The sequence below is a fragment of the Bremia lactucae genome, linkage group LG3 (genome assembly GCF_004359215.1).
Source record: "Bremia lactucae strain SF5 linkage group LG3, whole genome shotgun sequence".
NCBI classification, from domain to species: domain Eukaryota; phylum Oomycota; class Peronosporomycetes; order Peronosporales; family Peronosporaceae; genus Bremia; species Bremia lactucae.
The window spans coordinates 2,448,345-2,469,283 of record NC_090612.1 but is presented as its reverse complement, the minus strand read 5'-3'; the positions used below and the strand labels follow the sequence as shown (position 1 = coordinate 2,469,283).

The following is a 20,939-nucleotide window of genomic DNA, read 5'->3' as shown; positions in this document are numbered from 1 at the left end:
GATAGCTAAAGCTTAAGCTTATTGTGAGCAGATTCACTCCACTTAGTGTGAAAGAGCGTCTCAAAGAGATCGCGGGTCATAGTTTGGCCATCTGGATCTCTGGTTACACGGTGAAGACGCCCGAGGAGCCGCTGCTCGCGACGCTTTTCAGGAGCGATACCTTACGCCAAAGGTAATGACGCTAAGTCAGTATCTAACGCGTTTGCGTGATTAGGCCCGTGGGACTTCAGTGACCTCAATGACGGAAATCCCGATCGTTTTGTTTCTAAACGAGTCAAAGAGCGAAAACGAAGTCTCATTTGAGAACTGGGTCCATCGGGCCCACCGCCTCCGCAATATTTAGAGTATTAGAGAGTCTGCGGATGTGGCTGATGTTCGTTTGGAACGGAAGCCTTGCTTTGATTTCGCCAAGCTTAACGCCAAAGGCAAGTTACGTTCGGCATTTGTGCACAAAACGAAGGGAGGCTTAGCGGATATTTCAGTGCTTGACCGTGCAACCATGGATCGAAGCTGTACTGAGGCTATAGATCCAACTATTCCCACTTCTAGTGATGGGAAGCGTCGTTTGACGCAAGTTGGCCCTGATCTTGGCGCTTAAAATTGTCAGCGGCTCACGGGTAATCTTGCCGAAGAGGTACTTCAAACCCCCAAGAGTTTTCGGAATAGGAAGTACCCCAGCCACTTTACCAGATACTGGTATGGACCCTTATGACGACGTCGCTTTAAATTTTTCTCCACGTGAAACTGAAGGTTGTTCCGCGCATCAAGCAGCGCGGGAGAGGGGCCGAAATCTCGACGGAAGCATTAATGCTCTAAAGCACGAGGTGCAACTTCTTCGTGAGAGCCTTGCTCGGATTGAGGGCTCTATTGAGGCGGTTCAAAACCGTCTTTCGATGCTATTACATCAGCAACCTCGTTTGGAGGATCAGCTGAACATCCTGGTGAGAATGCTGCGATCTACGACACGACCGTCTGTCTCAGCGCAAGCGTGTTTAAGTCCACGCGGGAAGGATCCCGATATGGCTTCAGCAAACCGATGTAGAATACTGGGTGTGTACGCAGCTTGCTAGGAAGATTTAGCGTGCAAGCTAGGCCCTTCTTGGCCACGACCGTAAATGGGCCAATAAAGCGCGGGCACAATTTGGTCTTAAAGACCGCAGAAACCAAGTTAGTAGTTAGATTTTTAGCGTTTCATAAAATCGGTCTCCGACCGCTTAAGAATTAATACAGCTTCTGCCTTTGGCATCTGCTTGTTCTTTTTGTTTGTCTTGGCTATCAGCCATCGTGTCACGCACATGTCTTAAGACACTAAATCGCGTCGCACAAAACTCGCTTACTTGTTTCCGAAAAATACAAGGCTGATATCACCAGCCTATCCGCTAATTCCCCCCACCAAGCCCTGAGCCGCGTAGTGGTACCGCTTACGGAACGCGTGGGTGAGTGAGACCGTTGACATAGAACGGAGTGTAGCGTGTAGAGGCATGGACAGCGTTATTAACGCAAATTGTACCACTGGGAGCATTGAGCTCCAACTTTGGTGTCTGAGCACTCACACTACTAAAACGTCTTCAATGACGAGATTGACACGTTCAGTCTGACCATCGGTCTGCGGATTGTCCACGGTGGAAATGTCCAATCTGGTGCCAAGCACTCGGATAATCGATTTTCAGAATTTACCCGCGAAACGGGAGTGACAATTGCCACTGGCAAACCGTGTTGCCGAAACACGCGATCAATGAACAGCCTTGCTAACACGCGATCGATGAACAGCCTTGCTAACACGCGATCGATAAACAGCCTTGCTGTATCAACACCATCAATGGTATCCGGCACAGCCGCTAAGTGAGCCATTTTTCTCAATCGGTTAACAAAGAGCACTTTACCGGAGTTACCGGCCCTACTTTTAGTAGACCGAAACAAAATCCATACTAATGGACTCACAACACACTATGGGTACGGGCAGGCTTGCCTGTGGCGCAGCAGCATGCGCCGACGGCTTAACCCGTTGGCAAGTTTCGCATGTGTAAACGTATGGTGCTGACCCAATTATAAAGTTTGGGCCACCAATAAATCTGGCTTACAGACCCGTAGGTCATATCTCTACCGAGATGACCACCAAGGACAGGTATCGTGTGCGTCATAGAGGATTCGGTACTCCAAATTCTCACCATGGGGAACAACGACGCGCGGAGGATCCGCAGCGTCCGTGCAATAAAGCAACAGGTCGTTATCGATTCAAAATAGATGTAACCTTGCACGCAAACGTGTCGAAAATTTAAAAACCGATTAAGTGCTCTTTTGATCTTGTAGCAGAGCTACACATTGTTCATCCTTGGCGTAAGTCGAACAAATTAACTCAGGAATAGGCGACACTATTGTCGTTATATGAGAGAGCCCATAATCCGTCCTGCGGGATAACGCATCAGCCAAAGTATTCTGCTTAAACTTCACCTCGAAGTTGTATTCGAAGGAAAAGGATAGCCATCGGGCCATTCTCTGTGAGAGATGTGGCGACTTAGTCGCAGTGCGTAATGTCGCGTGATCTGTATATATCACAAATGGCTTGGAGCCTAGCAGATGAACTCTGAATTTGACGAGAGCATACTTCATAGCAAGTAACTCTCTGTCATGAGCTGGGTAGTTCTTTTCCGCAATTTTTAGCTGTCTAGACTCGAACGCAATAACACTTTTACGCCCATCAGCATCTGCTTGTAACAGAGCACTGCCAAAGGCAAAATCCGATGCGTCACAGACGACACTGAAAGGCCGATTTGGATCTGGCACTGACAGATCGGGGCACGGATAAGACTATCCTTAATTGCTTGAAAATCATTATGCTCTGTGCTAGTCCAGCACCAGTCTGTATCCTTTTTAAGTAGATTAGATAATGGCCTAGCCATATCAGCGTAATTTTTGCTATATTTGTGTAAATAATTGGCGAGACCCAACCACATACGCAAATCCTTTTGATTTTAGGAGCTGGCCAATCTACTTTGGCTTTTATTTCGTGGGGTCCGCTCTAAGGCTTCGCTTCCCGATAAAGCACCCTAAGAAAGGAATTTCTTCTGCGCCAAAAATACATTTTGATGCATTAGCATACAATTTATTTGTGCGCATACACTCGAGCACTGCTCGCAAATGCTCTAAACGGTTTCCATATTCGACCGACCCTGCTCCGCACGACTATTGACATAATGTCATCAAAACAAGTCTGTGCATTAATTTGATGAGGGCGGAACAGTTGCGTCACTAAGGTTTTAAATGTTGCTGGGGCGTTTGAAAGCCTTTGTGGCATTTCTAACCACTCCCATAGCATACCGCTTGGGATCCTAACCGCTGTAAGTTTCACGGGATATCACTAGCTGGAATGAGCAGTTGGTAGTAACCATTGACTAAGTCCAGTGCACTGTACATTGTACCCACCATATTTCTCAGAAGAACATCCGTACTAGGAATCTTTTTTGCTGGTATAGTGGCAGCATCAAGCTTATTATAAGCATGTACAATACGCCATTTCATTTGGCTTTCTGACACAAAATGTCGGTGTCGAATGGGGAGTTTGCCTTCTCGACCATTCCAGCCTCGCGCTTAGCACGGAAGAAATCATCAATGACGTCAAGCTTATCCCTTGGTGAAGGCCACTGTCGTGTGACATAGTATTGGGTCCCCGGAACCAATTCAATTTTATTACGGACGTGAATGTCCCGGCCACTAAGAGGCGCATTGTCTCTACTCTAAGGGGAGACGCGAAGCGTTTATACCCTTACAAATGTGATACGTGTGAGCAATTCCACACGCTTGTAAATGGTGTAAGCGGTAACATCGAGGGAGAAGTTAACATTGCGGCAATCTCTTCGTTTTGTGCTCTTTTAGAGCTAGACGAAATGCCTATGGATGAGTGCGGCCGAGCCTTAAAGGCTGGCGACTTATCTGAGATGGTTGTCATTCGATCGACGATTGAGTTAAGCCTATCGTCACTTCTGGACGAAGCTGTCCTGGATGACATAACAGCTGCACTTAGTGCGCGGAGTGGGTCATGGATTCTTTAAGAGCCTGCGGATCCATTTAATTCCTTGATTAAGGACTTCCAAGATGTGGTATGTACCTATCCACCATGTTTTTATCCCAGGATAGAGGTGTCATCAAGTTTTTCATCCTGTATTGATTCTATACGAGAGATGGCGTCTAATTTGACATCCGACGAGGAGTAAGGTAACTCAACCTCCTTGTCCAGCGATCGTTTACGTGTCGCTTCACGTGCATTAGAAGAATTTGAACCAAAATGCCCTGGCGAATCGCCAATAGTGTCGCTATTGACCCTCAGTATGGGGCTACCTCGGCTGACAACACACGGTGGACTTAGACGTGCGACTCCACGTTTCTCAGAGGTATTACACCCTTGATAACTCGGACTTAGGCCAGCAATATTTTCAGCATTCAGTGAATCAATATTACAACTAGTGTAACTCGACGGATTACGTGCCGTTCCACCCCTTTTCTGAGTCGGGCTCAGAGTTAATGCTTCAAACATTGGAGTTTATTATCTCAGACATTAACTGTCCAACACACAGACAGATTTGTGTCCATTATTTGCGCCAATAGTGCTTGATAGTGTTCACCATTGGCAATTGGCACTTGCCGACCACTATTTCCGTCGTCGGGCAGACTTACTGTCAAAATTTATATATAAGTTTGCCTGATGTACCTTTATAATTGTTACATTACCGAGGGAAGAAAAAATTAAGTCGTGTTTCATGTAGTTCAGATGATTGCTCATAGATGGAAGGAGTTGGCTTACGTAGCCAAATTTTCGCATGCGCTACAGGCTTTAGATATCTCCATTCCACGAAAAGCTTCACTTGGTGAAAAACTGCCAACCTGTGTGTTCGTGCACGGTGGATCCTGGCAACGAGGAGACAAATGTGGCGGGCTGAACCAAGGTCTAGACGAAGCTTTTGTTCGGGCAGGATTTATAGGTGTGTCAGTAAATTATCGATTGTCGCCTGAAGTGCAGCATCCTGAACATGCCAAGGACGTGGCTGCTGCAGTAAAGTGGCTGTATTGCAACGTGACCAAGGTTAATAATTTCCATGAAGGCCCTTTTGAACGATATTATGACTGACGCGCTCTATGCGTTCGGGCAGTTTGGCGGTGACCCGAACACTCTAGTGCTGGTGGGCCATAGCGCAGGTGCGCATTTGGTCATGCAGATCCTCGCTGACCCACAATATCTTGCAGCGGTAGGCTTGGAGCAACCGGTTCATACATTTGTAAAGGGTTGCGTGGGCATCTCGGGTGCTTACAATATCGTGCGACTCGCCAACACCTCCTTTTACGGAAAATTTATCACGAATCCACCTTTCGGTGAACGCGTTGAACAGTGGCGGGATGCATCCATAGGGCCGACACTTTTAAAAATTGGGGAATCTTCACCACTTACCAGAATGCCTTTGCTGTTATTAACTGCTCAAGAAGATTACCACTTTCAAGAAGATGCTCAAGAAATTGAACGATGGCTTACAGCAGTAGGAAATGTATGTATTTTTTAGAGCACTTCATCACTATCTTGGATGGCTGACCTAGTTGTAATGATATTGCATTCAGACCTCGATTAAGCGCCATGTCATTCCCCATTGCAACCATTTCAGTATTGTCCAGCATCTTGCAAAGAACGATTTCGATTCTAATTTAACTATGCAATTGATAAGGGCATTTGTAGCAGAAAACACAGCCCAAAACTAAATTTTTATTCTTTCTTGGGCTTATTCTTTGAAGTTACAGCATTGACGACTACTTTTTTTCCCTAGCCACGTCGTCGGCACTTCGCTTATACAGTGCTATGAAATTAATCAAACCTGTTTTCGTTCGGTGAAGGCGCGCATGGCACAACCAGATCCTGCCTTGGCCATCAGCTTTTGGTGCCACTCGAGCATTGATGCGCTCTGCGACGCAATTCCCAGAAATCGCATAATGTACTTCATAAGGTTGTCTTCCAGCGTTGTAGGAAGCGAATCGATAGTTCGTTGCATCTCGCCCTTGTTGCAGGCTAGCAGCGCCCCCATTACCACCTTAGCATTCTCGTCCTTGACAGCGTCACTTTTAGATAGCAGTGGAGGATCTTGTAGTGCCACACGCACAGCCTCCTCATTCTTGCGCTGGGTTAAAAGTCCCTGCACCTGTGCGGCGCGGGTCTGCACTTCCGCAGCAATTCGAGCCTCGTCCGCCATGTTCCCTGTGTTGTTAACGAGTTCTTAAAAACAAATCTGATAACGGATTCTGCGGGTCGAGAAACTCTCAAATTTCAATAAAATTTAACAGATGGGTGCAATCTACATGATGTTGCATATGATCGGCACTGGGACGAAGGTGAAAGAGCGGTCGCTGTTGGAAAAGGACATAAACATATAAAGTGAGAGATGATAAATAAGTATCTGAGTGTCAAACAAAACATACACATAGGGAATGTGGTGCACCAGCAGAATTTGGGTCTCTGCGCCGCACGTTGTGCACAGGAACGTCGATCCGTGCGTCGCATTGCGTACCACATGCGTCAAACCACACTCGCCGCACTGAATCAGTAATTCATCTTGCATAACTGGCTGAGCTACGGCAATCGCTTCATTTTCTCGATCGTACTGGGCTTGTAATTCGCGTGCCATTTCCTCATCACGCGAAACAGCACTCTAATAGTAGTATTCACCAGTCAGTGCAAGCTTGCACATAAATGTCATTGTTATCTTACCTGGTTGTTCACACGCGGTAGCACAGACTTCGCCCAGCGCCTCATCGGTATTGTTGCAATTTCTGGAATTCTCATCTTATCGAAAACAATGGCCAATCAGAAAGTGGCTATCTAACTCATGGGCATGACGAATTTGTTTGCCCAAGTGGAGATACTAAGCAGCTGTATTGCACTGCTGGTGGTTGTGCTGGGAGCGCTGTTTATTCGGCAGAAAGCAGGGGGCGATGTAGGTTCCACCAAGATGCTTCGCAATTTTAATTTCGTGCGAGTGCTAAAGCGCAATGACACCGAATTGGCGCTGCTGGGAAATTTTTTAAACGACAACCACAAGAAAGCAGCGGTGCTGATTATCCAGACGGCGGCTATGAACTCAAGGGCTTTAAACCAATTGCTGACGCAAATGTCCTTGCATGAGACATTAGTTAATGACATCTACACCACCTTCGAGGGAGATGTGTCGCGCGATGTCAAGCCGTACAAGGTGAAAAGAAGTTGTAACAGACGGCGACTAGTGCACTACTTATACATTCTGAATCTATACAGGTCAATTTAATCTATCCGGCAACGGAGCGTCATGTGCGAAAGCATACTGATCAAAACTTTCACATGGTGGTAGAGACCAAGGAAACGTATCGAATGATCACAAAGCCGTTCATTGACAGTATTCCTGCAGAAAACATTGAGTGGGTCTACAATATTCTTGATCAGTAAGCGGCAAGCTATGATGGAGTGTTTTAAACAGTGACGCAAATACTGATAACGCGTCTGATTCAAATTTAACAGCAAGAGCGAGGCAGGACGAATTATATACGAGGATAAACATCCTACTAACGGGTTCGTTTTACTGCCCGATTTTAAGTGGTCCGATCAATCGAAGGTAATCTTGCTAGTATTTCTCTTGCGTGCGAGTTTGCTAAAAAATCATTATTTGCTCTCCTGCATAGCTCGAGGCTTTTTACTGCTTAGCAATCGTACATGATCGTTCGCTTCGTTCGCTTCGAGATCTTACCGGCTCACACTTAGAATTGCTACGTAACATTCGGTAAATGGCTGCAGTTGAAAATTTGTACCAAATATTTTTCTGACACATATCTGCATACAGCAATGCTAGTCTTCAGGCTTTTAACGATAAGTTTGGCTTAACATTCAGCTGCATACGGATGTATCTGCACTACCAGCCAACTTACTATCACTTGCACGTGCACTTTTCCCACGTGAAGATGTCCCAAGGTAATCGTAAATCTTTATAACAATAAAGGGCATATAAAGTCGAATGCGCAATTACTCACATTTATTCGTAATTAGGGACGTCCTCTGGCAAGGCTGTACTGCTTGAAGACGTAATTTACAATTTGTCGTGTGACGGCGATCATTACAAGAAGGCGACGCTGTCTTTCGTTGTTGGCGAATTGCAGCATAGCCAGCTATTTAAACTTTTTCGCGAGAAACATATTATATAAGCCTCCTTGTCAGATTCAAATGGTGGCTCTTTTACGCTTTAAAACATTGATTATACGAATCCCAACGATTAAAGAAAAGTAGCTTGTAGCTGATCTCGATTATCGAGAAAAGCTACAAGCTACTTTTCTTTACAAAAGCTGGCTCTGATTGCTCCGTTTACATGACCAATGCAATGGGAAATATATCAACGCTTGCTTTCTGACGATGCAGCAAGCAATAGCAAGGCTGCAGGTTGTAAAAAAACGTGCCACCAATGCCAGGCCTCGCACATAACTCGTGTGGTAGTCAGTTTCGTTACGCAGATACATTAGTGTATGGTTTCTCACATCTCTGTGACGTTAATAAAAAATGTATCGTTAATATTCGCTGACGCGAATGAAGTGCGAGAGTCACGATTAGAAATATGCGCAATAACTTTAAAGTTGATTGCTTTCGCTCGTATTGCTTCGTCGGCTCTGGGTTTATCAATGCGTCTGCTAAAGCTCGGAAATAAATTTGCAAGTGAACTCGAATGTGACTGTAGCTAACTTAATTTTCAATCGTTAAGCTCCCGTCTCACAGGGTTGGGAGGAGACTTTTACAGTTGACAAATTTATATCTCTGATAACGGTGACAGGGTATATTGACAAGTATCATTGTCGAATTGGAAAATTGTCACGACAATGGAATTAGTTGAGCTATAAAAATCGAGAGAATTGATCGTGGCGTTGGCAGCGATGATACTGAGTTTATTGTGGTTCTGGAAAATGTCATTATCGCGTCATAGGACCTCTTCAATGCTACATGACTTTTCCCTAGTACGGGTGCTGAAGCGCACAGACACGGAGTTGACGCTGCTCGGAAATTTCAAGTCCGACAATCATAAAAACGCGGCGATACTTATAATTCAAACGGCAGTCATGGATATACGATCGCTAGATTTGTTGCTGGCCGAAATGTCGTTGCACAAGGTCTTGGTAAATGATATCTACAGCACGTTTCAGGGAGACGTCTCGCGAGATATCAAACCATACAAGGTGAGAGTAAATGCCAGTACTGTGTCAATACAAAGAGTTGATTTGAGCAAATATGTATAAGGTAAACTTAATCTTTCCGGCAACTGAGCGCCTCGTGCAAAAGCACACGGATCAGAATTTCTACATGGTAACGGAGACGAAAGAGTCTTACCAGACAATCACGAAACCGTATATTGACAGTATTCCTACAAAAAATATTGAATGGGTCTACAATATTTTGGATCAGTAAGAGAAACGTGCTCTCACCGTGTTTAATGAATGTTATCTATTCTCGCAATTAATTTATAGCGCAAGTGAGACCGAGCGAATAATCTACGAGGACACAAACGCTCGAACAGGATTCATTTTGCTTCCGGACTTTAAGTGGACAGACCCCTTAAATGTGCGGACTTATTTTCTTTGTTCATAAGTAAACATTTATTACCCGCTCGACACATATCAGTTGCCGTCGCTGTACTGCTTGGCTATTGTGCAAGACCGATCACTTAGGTCGCTTCGTGATCTCACTGGTGAACACGTGAAGCTATTGCAGAATATGCGGTATGAACTTGATAAGTTTGCTGATATTGGAATTTTAAACGCACTTTGTTTGGTAGTGATGCAAGTCTGGAGGTTTTAAAGTCGAGATTTAAGATCGAGCCAAGCTCGTTGCGCATGTATTTTCATTACCAACCAACTTACTACCACTTGCATGTGCACATCACCCATGTCAAGATGACCCTCGGTGCGTACCTGCCTTACTAATGCCCTAACACATTGATAGACAACTTTATGATATTTTATAATGCGCGCAGGGACGTTTGTGGGCAAAGCGGTGCTGCTGGAGGATGTAATTTACAATTTATCGGTCAACAGTGATCACTACAGAAACGCAACGCTTTCATTTGTAATTGGAATGATGCAGCACAAACAACTTTTAGACCTCTTTCACGATAATCATATCGTGTAGGCCGTGAACGACAGACGGCTGGGCGTCGCAGCAGCGTGCAAAATGTTTAAGTGATCGATACCCTATCCAGCGTGTTATCCTTTTTTGTTAGTTTATGTAAAATGTGTGATTAGTGATAATCTTTGGGACCCTTCAGCTAGCAAATAATTTAGATAACAATCAATTACCACTAGTAGAAGTGGGTGTGTGATTCAGTGGTCCCTTTCCAAAAACAAGTAATCCGACAATCTTTTCAGAGAAATTATCGCTCAACGAAATAAGTTACTCTAAAAATAATAGGCTCAAAATAGGAACGCAACAATTGTATTTTATTAGAAGTGACGAGACGTCTGGAGATCGCACCTTTCTGGTTTCAGCCGGTCGGTTTTGCCTTTATCTTTGGTTCGCTACCCCGACCACAAGAATTGGACTGGGTTTGTCGGTTCGTTGATTGACATTTCATGATAGTGCATCTTGTACCCTTAAGACAAAATATCTAAGGCAAGTAGGAAGCTCTGTTTATCCTGGATTACGCGCATATACTGTGTCGGGACACCTTTTGCTAGTGCTGACAACAGCACTAGTCAACCAACACTGATTATAGTGAAGGTAGAGTGCCTCGATTACTTAACGTACACGACGTGCAGAGGAAGGTTCTAAGTATCTAAGAAGTATTAGCTACTAAGGGATGATAAAAAGTAAAATTGTAATATATATTGAGTTCTTTCATTACGATCTTCTATCTACTGGCTTTAATATATTAATAATTAACTATCAATGCGCCTCCTTGCGCTCGGACTAATCGTTCCTTATAACAATTGGCGGAGTGATTTTAAATTTAAATTAACCAATCAATAGATCTAATGCCTTATTGCGTCAGTAAAAACCAAATTTGGTAACTATTAAGTCAAAATTAATAAACCAATGATAGTTTTGTACTTCTTTACTTATTTTCTCTCATAAAAGTAATATGAAGCATTCCTCTTATATAAAAATTAAATTTATGTAACGAGACACCCCGTTACACAAAACCACATAGGATACCAGAGTCCTTTTGTTTAAGATGGGTTCGCGTGATGTGCCGAGGACTCGTTAGGATGTGTTTTATCAAATTATGAACAAAGTAACAGCAACAGTCATGCTCAGATTGCGCGGTCGCTATCTCTGCTCCATAAACAAGATGCAACCTGGATATGGACCAAAGAGAAAGGAATGACCTCGGTAATGCCAAAGGTAGTCTTCTTAAAGGACCAGAACTGGCGCTTTTTCAAACAGTAGTTCAAGGTCCGGTGTGGTTTGTAGCGCATCTGTTTTGCCAATATTCTAATTCAAGTCGAACAAGTTGGCATATCTAACGTGCCTGATTGTTAATTGTCTTATGTGATTACAGTGGTATTTAATAGTCGTATATGCGAGGCGTATGTCGACGATGATAAGTGAATGTCCATGATCGCATTCCGAGCTATTTAGGCAGACAAGTCATGCCGGTTTGTCTGTATAGGGGTGTACCGTTACATAAAATTATTTTCTATAGAAGGAATAATAAATATTATTTCTTATGAGAGGAAATAGATAAAGAAGTACAAAATCATTAGCTTTATTGATTTTGATTTTCTAGTTCCAACATTACCAAATTTGGTCATATTGACGCAAAAAGACATCAATTCTATTGACTGATTGATTTAAGTTTAGATCAACCTAGCCAGTTATCGACAAAACACGATTGTGCGGTGCGCAAGTAGGCGCCATACACAGTTAGTAATTCGTAGCATAGAGTCAGTAGTAGATTGGAGATCGTTATGTAGGAACTTAATTTATTAATACATATTACTTTTTCCCTATTCTAAAGCCTACGAATTTATTTGTAGTAGCCATAACCTCTTAGCTAGTCGGATCCTTCCTCTGCACATCGTGTACGTGAAGCAGACGAGGCACCCCACCTTCACTGTAATCTGTGAAGGCTGACTAGTACTGATAACAGCACTAGCAAAGGGTGCCCCGTTACACCTGGTAGCACTCGCAGTCCGTTCAACGGCCAACGCACGTTCCATCCAACATGGACATGTTTGGATGAAGAAGGAGGGAGCTTTCACCCTTCAATAAGGCTATCACGCAACGCGTGAAAGTTCACTCATTTGAGTGACCTTGAATAGAGAGCGATCGAACGCCCAGCAGTTGGCGCCATGCTGAACACTCTGGAAAGAGACAAGCAGCATACAACACGAACTCGACGCGGCCCAAAAGAAAGTAGCCTTCCTTTACCAGCAAGGCTCTCAACAAGCGGAGGTGTTGAGAGAACAGGGTGCTCAACAATTAGAACTGTTGAGACAGCAGCGTAAATATGCTGCTAATAGGCCGACGCTTCCGCGTCGACCCGAAAGCTTAAAGATCGAAATCTCTAAGTCTGAGGCAGTCGAAGGCGACTCCCTTTTTAAGATGGTTCGTTGAATCAGACGACGCCATTGGAGATCGCCGTATCAGTAATGATGCGGCGAAAGTGAAATTTGGCAAGTATTAGCGATCGCGAATTCTTTGCTAATCGCTTGGTAGCGGGCCATGTGAAGGACTCAACTTCTCCACCTAGCTCTCTGACCTTCTGTAAGCGTAAAGCAACAGGAAGGTGGCGGGTTGTGCATGCGTTCAATAAACTGAACGCTGAACGGTACCGGATCAAACACCGTTATAACAAAAAGTGATGGTGTGAGAAAGGGTACAATCTTTTTGTCAATTGATATTATGGACGGATCTATCACATCCTTATGCGTGAACAACACATCCAGTTCACAAGCGGAATGCTATGGGAATGGCTATTTTATGCCACAGAGACATAGTAATGCCTCTGTAATAGTAATGCCCCTGCGACATTTAACAGATGCGTGGCCAATCTGTTGAGATCGGTGCGGGATTCCGCACCGAGCTATTTTGATGACGTCATCGTTCATAGCAGAGTCATGTACGGAAAGTCGGACGTTGAAGTACTTCGTACCCACGTCCGAATGGTTCTTACACTTATGCGTAATCACAAGTTGTATGCAAATCTCAAGAAGTGTATATTCGCCACAAGCGATATACCACTTCTTTGAGTTTGTAAGGCACCTACCAAGAAGAAGTAGTTTAATACTGAAAATTATTGCTCGCCACGTCTTTTCAGACGTTCAACAGTGAGAGTGGGACTGTTAGCGATGCGTCGTGGGTAAACACGGTGTGCGCCCTGACCCGAAAAAGATCAAGGCGATCACCGACTGGTCTGTGCCAGTCGATGTAGAGAAAGGTTTAAAGTTCCTCGGCTTAGCGGCTTACTTACACAATTACTCCCTCAATTATGCCAGCACATCTATGAAGAAAAATGTAAAGTCGTCATAGAACGCCGAAATGTCAGCGCTCCTTTGAGAGTATCAAGCAAAGCTTGATGCAATCGCCAATCCTGGCGATTGCGGACCAAGACATACCATTTTATGTGGTCTGTGACGCCAGCGATTTCGCAATCGGCTATGGTTAATGCAATATGTCACAGACGGCGCATAGCGCGTTGTCTGCTATCAGTCGCGTCAGCTTCAACCAGCTGAAGGCAATTACCCAGTGCATGACAAAAACGCCTTGCCATAAAATGTACACTGGCTAAGTTAAGGGTCTATCTATTGGGAGATAATTATTTCATTGTTTATACGCACCATGCGTCTTTACGCACGGCCGTAAACAGTCCACACCTCTCGCAAAGGATGGCGAGATGGTTGTATTTTTTCGAGGAGTATATCTTAATCATGGAGTATAAACCAGGACGACTTAACGTTGTCGCTGACGCCCATTCGCGCCGGTCCGATTTTGAGCCGGCTGCGCAAATCAACATTGAGCATAATGCCACTGTTGAAACAATACGTGTTATGTCGTCAACATTACTTGACGACGTTGGAAGGGCTCTGAAAGGGCTGATGGATTACCTAAGAAATTTATCCCAATAATCCTTAAAAGGATTGTCGAAATTGTATCGATCCTCAGCAGATCGATACACCACGCGCAATAAGTTACTATATTATACAGCCATTGCCGGCGACACACCTCGTGTCTTCATCCCCACCCATAATGATTTGCGTTTACGCATCATGTGTAAGTGCCACGAAGCACCAACACGTGGTCATCGTGGACGTAAAAAGACCTATCTCACGATATGTTGCGAATTCTACATTCTACGCCAGTATGAGTTCGTCCGCAAGTATATGCGTGCTTGCCAAGTTTGCCAACGGTGCTCCATCCCGTGCTCCGTTACAATCTCTGCCTGTTCAGGCAGAGTGTTAGCAGCCCGTATCTATGGACGTCGTCTTCGTAGTTTTGAAGACAATCACAATTGTTTTCTTGTTTTTCTCGATCGTTTCAGAAAAATGGTACAATTTGCTGCAGTGGACTTGTACTGCTTCAGTACAAGTAAGAAGTGCCCCGTTATACCTGGTAGCACTTTGTAGTCCAGGGACCACAGTTCCATCAACTAATATGGACTTGTTAGATGATAATAGAAATACGCATCACGTTTCGCGTGAAAGCTACTCCTTTCTAAGTGACATAGAAAGGAGGGCGGTCGAACTAATGAGCTCGACCGTAGGGAATGTTGCCATCTTAGCCATGCTGTCCTACTGACCCCGGCCGTTTTTTGGTGGTCCGCCTCGCTGTTGCGATTTCGCAACAACATCGGACCAGCTTATAAAACAATATTCGCATTACAATTTTAATTTGAGCGGACTGCGTAGGCCTCAGTTGCTAATATCGCTTGTGCGCAGCCGGAGTTTTGTAAGAGAAGCTTTCTCACTACGCGAAGAGTGCGGTGACTTACCATGAGTAGTCAGGATTGCGCTCAAGAGACTCTGCTAGTATGTCGGTGGCCGCGACGCAAGACTGATTCGCTGTACAGAAAGTACATGGAGTGCCTGTTATACAAGACTACGATGACGATTTGTTTCAATTGCACCAAAATTGTGCAGACTTTCATACAATCAATAAGAATTAAGCCTCAAAGATTTTTAAAACTTTGTCATTATGCGGCCAGCGAATACACAAAAGGCAGTTGACGCTAACAAGAGAGAAGAAAGTTTAATGGAGGGTGCTGATTGTAAGGGCCTTACTGCCAAATGCTATATACTATTAAGTACACTACCTTAACTAAACTTTTGATTTGGCTGGAAATTTAATCTAGAACTTGTCACGACTTATCGGCCGCTTAAAATGTGGGGAAAGTTAAACACCACACATCCCATGCTTTTCGTGAAATTAGCGACTTGGCAAAGAAAATATTGCAGAGCATATTAATTATGGCTAGCGAGATGCCTTTTTGATACCTTTTAAGCTAACCTTGAGATCTTTTCATTTTCTCAACAGGCGCCCCAAAGCTGATATGTGTCATGCGACGGAGTTCTTTATCGATGCTTATTTTCCGGCATCGGTGGTACGCTTGTAAGATTTGTACAAAAAGTACAAAACATAGACCGCGAGGTCTGGCTTGACAAGCTATATGCTTTCCGTGAACGGTTTGAGAAACGAACTGTAATAGGTGCACGCTATAAGTTGCACCATGTCTAGAGAGGCAGGTATACCTTGCCTCTCGTAAGGGACTCATGCCAATGCTTTTTAAGAGTGCAGGTCATGCATTTAAGGACGCATATTCCCTTAAAGAGCCTTATTGGACGACGCTAATCTCTAACGAAATGCGTCAAGAAATTGAGAACCTTCAATCTTTTTACGAGCGCGGGAAGCGTTCATTCTCCGATAGACCTTCTGTCAAGGAGGATGGGTCTCGTTGTACTGCAGGACGAAACCTGGAGCTTCCAACAACAAATGTGAACGAGGTTCAAAACTATCATGCGAGGGTGGATATTCTCGCCAACGAACGAGATAACTCGTTCGACCCCCCTTTACCCACGGTAGTTCGAGAAGCTTTCAACAAGAAAAGGCTTCTCACCACTCGAATTCGTCAATGGATGGGGAGGAAATATCGTGTTTGCCTCGTTTGACGAACCCGACGTCCTCCATTATTTAAGGGAGGACATTGACCACGAGCGATCCTGCCGCCGCGAGTTAGTGGTGACGGTCGATAATGTTTCCCGGGATGAGTTGAAAATGTGCGCAAGTTGAGACTGATCAACTGGCGAACGAAATGACGCGTCAGTTACTTCAAAACGAGCTGATGACAGCTCGTCAAAAGATCATATCCTTAGATGATATAGTGGGTCGTCTGGTTCGTGAGAACCAAACTCTGTCCCGAGACTATCCTGCTTTAGCTCGGGACCATCAGGATCTGGCAGACGCCTAAAACCGTTCCGGGGTGATCCGGATCGGAAGAAGCCTCGTACTGATGGTACAGGTGGAGACGCCCAAAATAAAACGTAGGATGCGTACGCATCCTACGAGGCAGCTCGATCGTGTACGCATCGCCTGGGCGGTGCAGTACACGAAAGGCCCGATACACTTCGACAGTAATTTATGACTGCCCACATTCGTCACTACATGTTTTGGCAGGTTTACCGTAGACAAAAAGACTAGATCGATTCAAAAAGTTGGCTGTTCCATTTTTGTCAGAGTTTCATTTCTGTCGGTCTACCGCATCAGCGGTGGAATCTTGTACGAAACGGACCATCGCTTCGCTAGCCAGCAGGAATTCACCTGCTGAATCGTTTTTTTAATGCAGTGCGACCGGTGCGCACTGCGGAGTCGTCATCCTCCTCATTAGTAAAAGCATTGTTTTCTGCATTGAAAATATAGTTTTCGAAGCTCCATTTTTGGCATCGTTATCAAAGTCAGTAATAGCATTATTGTCATTACAGAGTTTGTCCTTTTCAATGTTGATTAAATACACATTGGTATCCTTCGCATTGACCGTAGGGTCAATGCGAGGTGATCAGGGCTAGAAAGTTCTTTGCTCGAGCGAGTCCCCTTCCCTCAAATAAAAGTCACATCAAACAAGGAGGGTATACCTGGATGGCGTGAACCACTCACGAAAGCGGTGTATGATTTGTAGAAGCATGCTCGGATTTCTTGATGATAAATTCTACCATCGGCAAGAACTCGCTTCAACTCGTTAGATAATGAACGTATCGCGAAGGATCTCTTCGAGGATACGATTTGCACGTTTTGTCTGACCATCTATTTCAGGTAGGTCAAAAGTTGACATTATCACTGTAGTCAAAGAGATTTGAACACTGATTTCCAAAATTCCGCACATAATCTTGGGTCTCGATCTGAGACCAGTTCACGGGGTAACCCATGGAATCGAAATATCGTGTCGATAAAGACACGAGCACAGCCTTTGGCTGTGGTCGACTCTGCGACTTCGCACTGCCTCAGTGCGAGTGGTGCCTCACGTCACTTCACGTACACTAGTACGTGCAGAATAAGTCTTCTCTTTTAAGCACTTGCTTCAAAGAGGGTTAAATGAAAACTGTATTTAATATAATTTAGTTCTTCTTGTCTATCTACTTAAAACTAACTTAATTATAAACTAATACAAAATATGTACTAAAAAGTCTTATCTTTTTTCTCTTTGCGCGTCCAGCACTGACTGGACCGCGGAGATAGTCGATATAATGGTCTATATCTACCAATGGATCAGCCTTTAGAATATTACCAGGTAAAGTAATATTCTCCAAATATTATCTACCTTTTAGATAAAATATTAATTAACAACCTTTAAGTATTAATTTTATGTAACGATACACCTCGTTGCACAAACGGAACAATATCGAGACAGAGGATAAAAAATTTGAATTTAGAATATGAATTGAGGTGGTGGTTCATGATGAGTCACCAAGCCGGGTGCAAGATATCACTAGAGGACTTACGGTATTGCATGATGGTCGCCCGTGAAGTGCAACAATTAATTTGCAAAAGTTAACTTAATAATTTCATTATTAGATTCTTGGGAAACATCTTTGTTCAACCGTGCAACTAGAATTGCCTGCAAGCAAAACAAATTCCTAAAAGTTTGACGATATGTCGTTTCGAGGCTTCACATATGCTTTCTAGAGCGTCGAAGTTGTGTATGAAGATGTCGCAATCAGACCAAAAAGGGGCTACAGTTGAGCCAACAAAGAGTGTCTTTAGTCCGATTCCGAAGGAGTACGAGCCAGGTTTTTTCTCCCTGGAGATATATGTGTTTCCTACAGAACCGCCATTAGAACAGTGCTTAATGTTGAAGTTCGGCATGATACAGATCGCGTTCTCGGCAAAAGAATTGTAGTGGCACCTAGTATGAAAACAATACTCATTTTATAAGGCCTTGTGATGGAATCGAAATGCTCGGAAATCGAATACCAACCGAATGCACGTATAGAATTAATTAATGAAGGCGATCATTTCAGCTTAAACCTCGCTACCTCGCAAAGAGGATATCTAGAAGAAGATGACGGGTGGTACTAAATAAGGCCACAGAGCTACTGTCAGGTTTTTATGGAGTCCCATTGCCAATTGTCAGGACATTTGGAGTTTTTTAAGCTCGGACGACATTTAATTGCCCATTTGAGATTTGTTTGCAAAACTTGAGGAAGGACAGAACGTAAATAGGTAATCTGATGAGATATTTGCATATAGCTAGGTCGTACATGGCTTTACTATGACGATCCAATGAAATTTTTCTTAAGTGCATGATAATTTTAGGGCGTCGTTATAGCGACACCCCCATTTTGGTATAGCGACACCCCACTTCTGTACCAGCAGCTGGTACAGTGCTGGCACAGCTATTTTGTGCTATAGTCTATGTATCTTCTTGGAAGGGTTCTCTACAGCTCTTTAATCTACTTAATTCCAGTTTAAAGATCCTCTATGCTTAATAGTTCTCCTGTCCTCAAAGGTACATCTTTAAATTCTCTGGACGCAGTGCTTCCAAAGCCTATTACAAATGCTCCAAGAATTGTTGGAAATCTTTCGCGTTTAGGGCACGTCCTTTGATTATGACCCTCTGCGTGACATTCACCACACTTTTGCTTCCTGCCATTTGCTGCAGAAGTGCCGGTTGTTCCATTCACATGGAGAAAGATTGATGTGTTGATGTTAGTCCCATTACATGAAGCAAATACATTTTAAATTAGTTTGTTTTTAATGTGGAATCCATGAGCAAAACATCGGCGGAGGCAAAATCTTTTGAGAATGGAATGGGATATTTTGGGGGCAATGAAAAGGTTTGAGAGTTGTCCTGTTGAATTTCTCTCATTTGCATGGTAAACATCTTCGTCTCCAAGGGTGTCAAGAAGAGCTTCCATTGGTGTTCTACCCGTAAGGAATTGTTGTTGCTCTTGCTTTCTGATGTTGTAAATATTCTATCGAATGACTCTACAGGTTTGATCGGATGCTTTTAGTGCCTTCATTATAACAAGTGGTTTGGCCCCACTTTTTCTCATCAATGCAACAGCTTCCACTTGTTGTGATGCTATAGTGCGAGCCTCAGGGTAAGCTGCCACATTTGCTGCTGCATGGTTATGCTCGCCATTGGCAACAGTGACAGTCCAATCATTTTGGCTTTTTCTCTGTAGGATGGTTGACCAGGGACAAGTTAGACATCGAGTGCTTGTCTTCCGGACTTGTGCAACCATTGGTTGGTGTGTTCCACCATGGACACAACCAAGCCAAACTTTTTAAGCATTGGCAGAACTATCCTTTTTGGACCTCCTTCTCTTAACTGCATAACCCTCCTGCTAGGCGAGTTTTTTACTGCTTCCTCTGCAAGCTTTAGGAGAATATAGGTGCAGTTTGAAGGCGAGTAAAGAGACATTATTGCAGTGGAAGTTGATTATGCAACTACAAAAAAATGGGGTGAAATGTTTAAGTGAGTTACTTGAAGCATAATTCTGTTTTGGTGCATAGTATATATTAAAATAGCTATACCAGCTGCTGGTACAGAAGTGGTGTGTCGCAATTCCAAAATGGGGGTGTCGCTAAACCGACGGCCTAATTATAAGCTTGATGCCCATATCGACAAATGAGCTATTGGCGCAAAACATATATCATTTTTGGAACCGTTTGAGTGGACTAGCCTCTCTGTGTGCCCAAAATACGTACGAATGAGGTTGAATTGGGTTTCTTGGTGATTAATTTTAATAGCAGCCTCCAACCATGTAGCCAGATTGCCCAATCATGTGGTGGATTTCGTTGCGCACGATAAGAACTTCACCTAACAGATCAAAGATTTTGAATTGTAGCTCCAGGCACACAATCATTATATGTCTCTGCACATGGTGATGAGGTATCCCTCATCACCTTGAAATTAAAAGTACCAAATGATTTGTCACTAAGAGCCCTAGTGGACTGTGAAGCGTCGAATAAATTTATTTGCCAGTCGCTGGAGGGTCGTAGGCTCAAATATGTTGAGCGCGACATCCCTCCAACGAGGATGACGGTGCGTCTAGCGACAGGCGCATCGATAACGGAAATGAAACGCGTAGTGAAATTTCACTACACGTTAAAAGATTTACAGTACGATGATGATTTCATCGTACTGGATTTGGATGACAAATTGAATGTCATCCTATTTTAACCTTGGCTCAGAAAATACGAGCCAAGGATCAGCTGGCAGCATCGATCGGTAAAGATTCCTGCCACTTGTTCATAAGATGGCCATCTGATGAACGACTTGGAGCGTCCACAAGCGTGTGGACGTACTACGAGTGAGTGCGATGGCCTCACTTGTGGTACGGTCGTTTGCACGACTGCACAAAAACACAGTGATTAGTAATAACAATTTGATTAGTAATCACCCTGTGGAGTCAGCTGCAAGCGGCTGTGCGAATACACAGGCAGCGCTGAAGGTCCACCACTCGAA

The 20,939-nt window shown here is 43.9% G+C and overlaps 4 protein-coding genes across 4 annotated transcripts; 3 read left to right on the top strand and 1 right to left on the bottom strand.

Moving 5' to 3' along the window:
- Positions 1-4,760: 4,760 nt before the first annotated feature.
- On the top strand, positions 4,761-5,742 carry CCR75_003916 (uncharacterized protein; the record flags this gene model as incomplete). Its single annotated transcript, XM_067962007.1, has 3 exons — positions 4,761-5,077; positions 5,145-5,534; positions 5,605-5,742. The coding sequence occupies exons 1-3, from the start codon at positions 4,766-4,768 to the stop codon at positions 5,740-5,742; spliced, it is 840 nt and encodes a 279-aa protein (XP_067814983.1). The 5' UTR covers positions 4,761-4,765.
- Positions 4,836-6,827, bottom strand: CCR75_003915 (uncharacterized protein). The gene is made up of 5 exons (XM_067962006.1): positions 6,743-6,827; positions 6,456-6,683; positions 5,607-6,381; positions 5,124-5,536; positions 4,836-5,056 (listed from the first exon to the last, which is right to left on the bottom strand). The coding sequence occupies exons 1-3, from the start codon at positions 6,815-6,817 to the stop codon at positions 6,295-6,297; spliced, it is 390 nt and encodes a 129-aa protein (XP_067814982.1). The 5' UTR covers positions 6,818-6,827; the 3' UTR covers positions 4,836-5,056; positions 5,124-5,536; positions 5,607-6,294.
- CCR75_003914 (uncharacterized protein) lies at positions 6,816-7,453 on the top strand (the record flags this gene model as incomplete). Its single annotated transcript, XM_067962005.1, has 2 exons — positions 6,816-7,223; positions 7,286-7,453. The coding sequence occupies exons 1-2, from the start codon at positions 6,861-6,863 to the stop codon at positions 7,451-7,453; spliced, it is 531 nt and encodes a 176-aa protein (XP_067814891.1). The 5' UTR covers positions 6,816-6,860.
- A 1,146-nt stretch (positions 7,454-8,599) lies between these two features.
- CCR75_003913 (uncharacterized protein) lies at positions 8,600-10,440 on the top strand. The gene is made up of 6 exons (XM_067962004.1): positions 8,600-9,219; positions 9,281-9,444; positions 9,508-9,601; positions 9,662-9,759; positions 9,816-9,943; positions 10,014-10,440. The coding sequence occupies exons 1-6, from the start codon at positions 8,920-8,922 to the stop codon at positions 10,166-10,168; spliced, it is 939 nt and encodes a 312-aa protein (XP_067814981.1). The 5' UTR covers positions 8,600-8,919; the 3' UTR covers positions 10,169-10,440.
- The last annotated feature ends 10,499 nt before the right edge of the window (positions 10,441-20,939 follow it).

Excerpts from the sequence above, each read along its gene's own strand:
- CCR75_003915 (XM_067962006.1), bottom strand. The coding sequence starts at position 6,817 with ATGAGAATTCCAGAAATTGCAACAATACCGATGAGGCGCTGGGCGAAG. Across the intron at positions 6,684-6,742 it reads TACCGCGTGTGAACAACCAG|AGTGCTGTTTCGCGTGATGA; the intron begins GTAAGATAACAA and ends TACTACTATTAG. Across the intron at positions 6,382-6,455 it reads TGGTGCACCACATTCCCTAT|CGACCGCTCTTTCACCTTCG; the intron begins GTGTATGTTTTG and ends CTTTTCCAACAG.
- CCR75_003913 (XM_067962004.1), top strand. The coding sequence starts at position 8,920 with ATGATACTGAGTTTATTGTGGTTCTGGAAAATGTCATTATCGCGTCAT. Across the intron at positions 9,220-9,280 it reads GAGATATCAAACCATACAAG|GTAAACTTAATCTTTCCGGC; the intron begins GTGAGAGTAAAT and ends AATATGTATAAG. Across the intron at positions 9,602-9,661 it reads AGTGGACAGACCCCTTAAAT|TTGCCGTCGCTGTACTGCTT; the intron begins GTGCGGACTTAT and ends GACACATATCAG.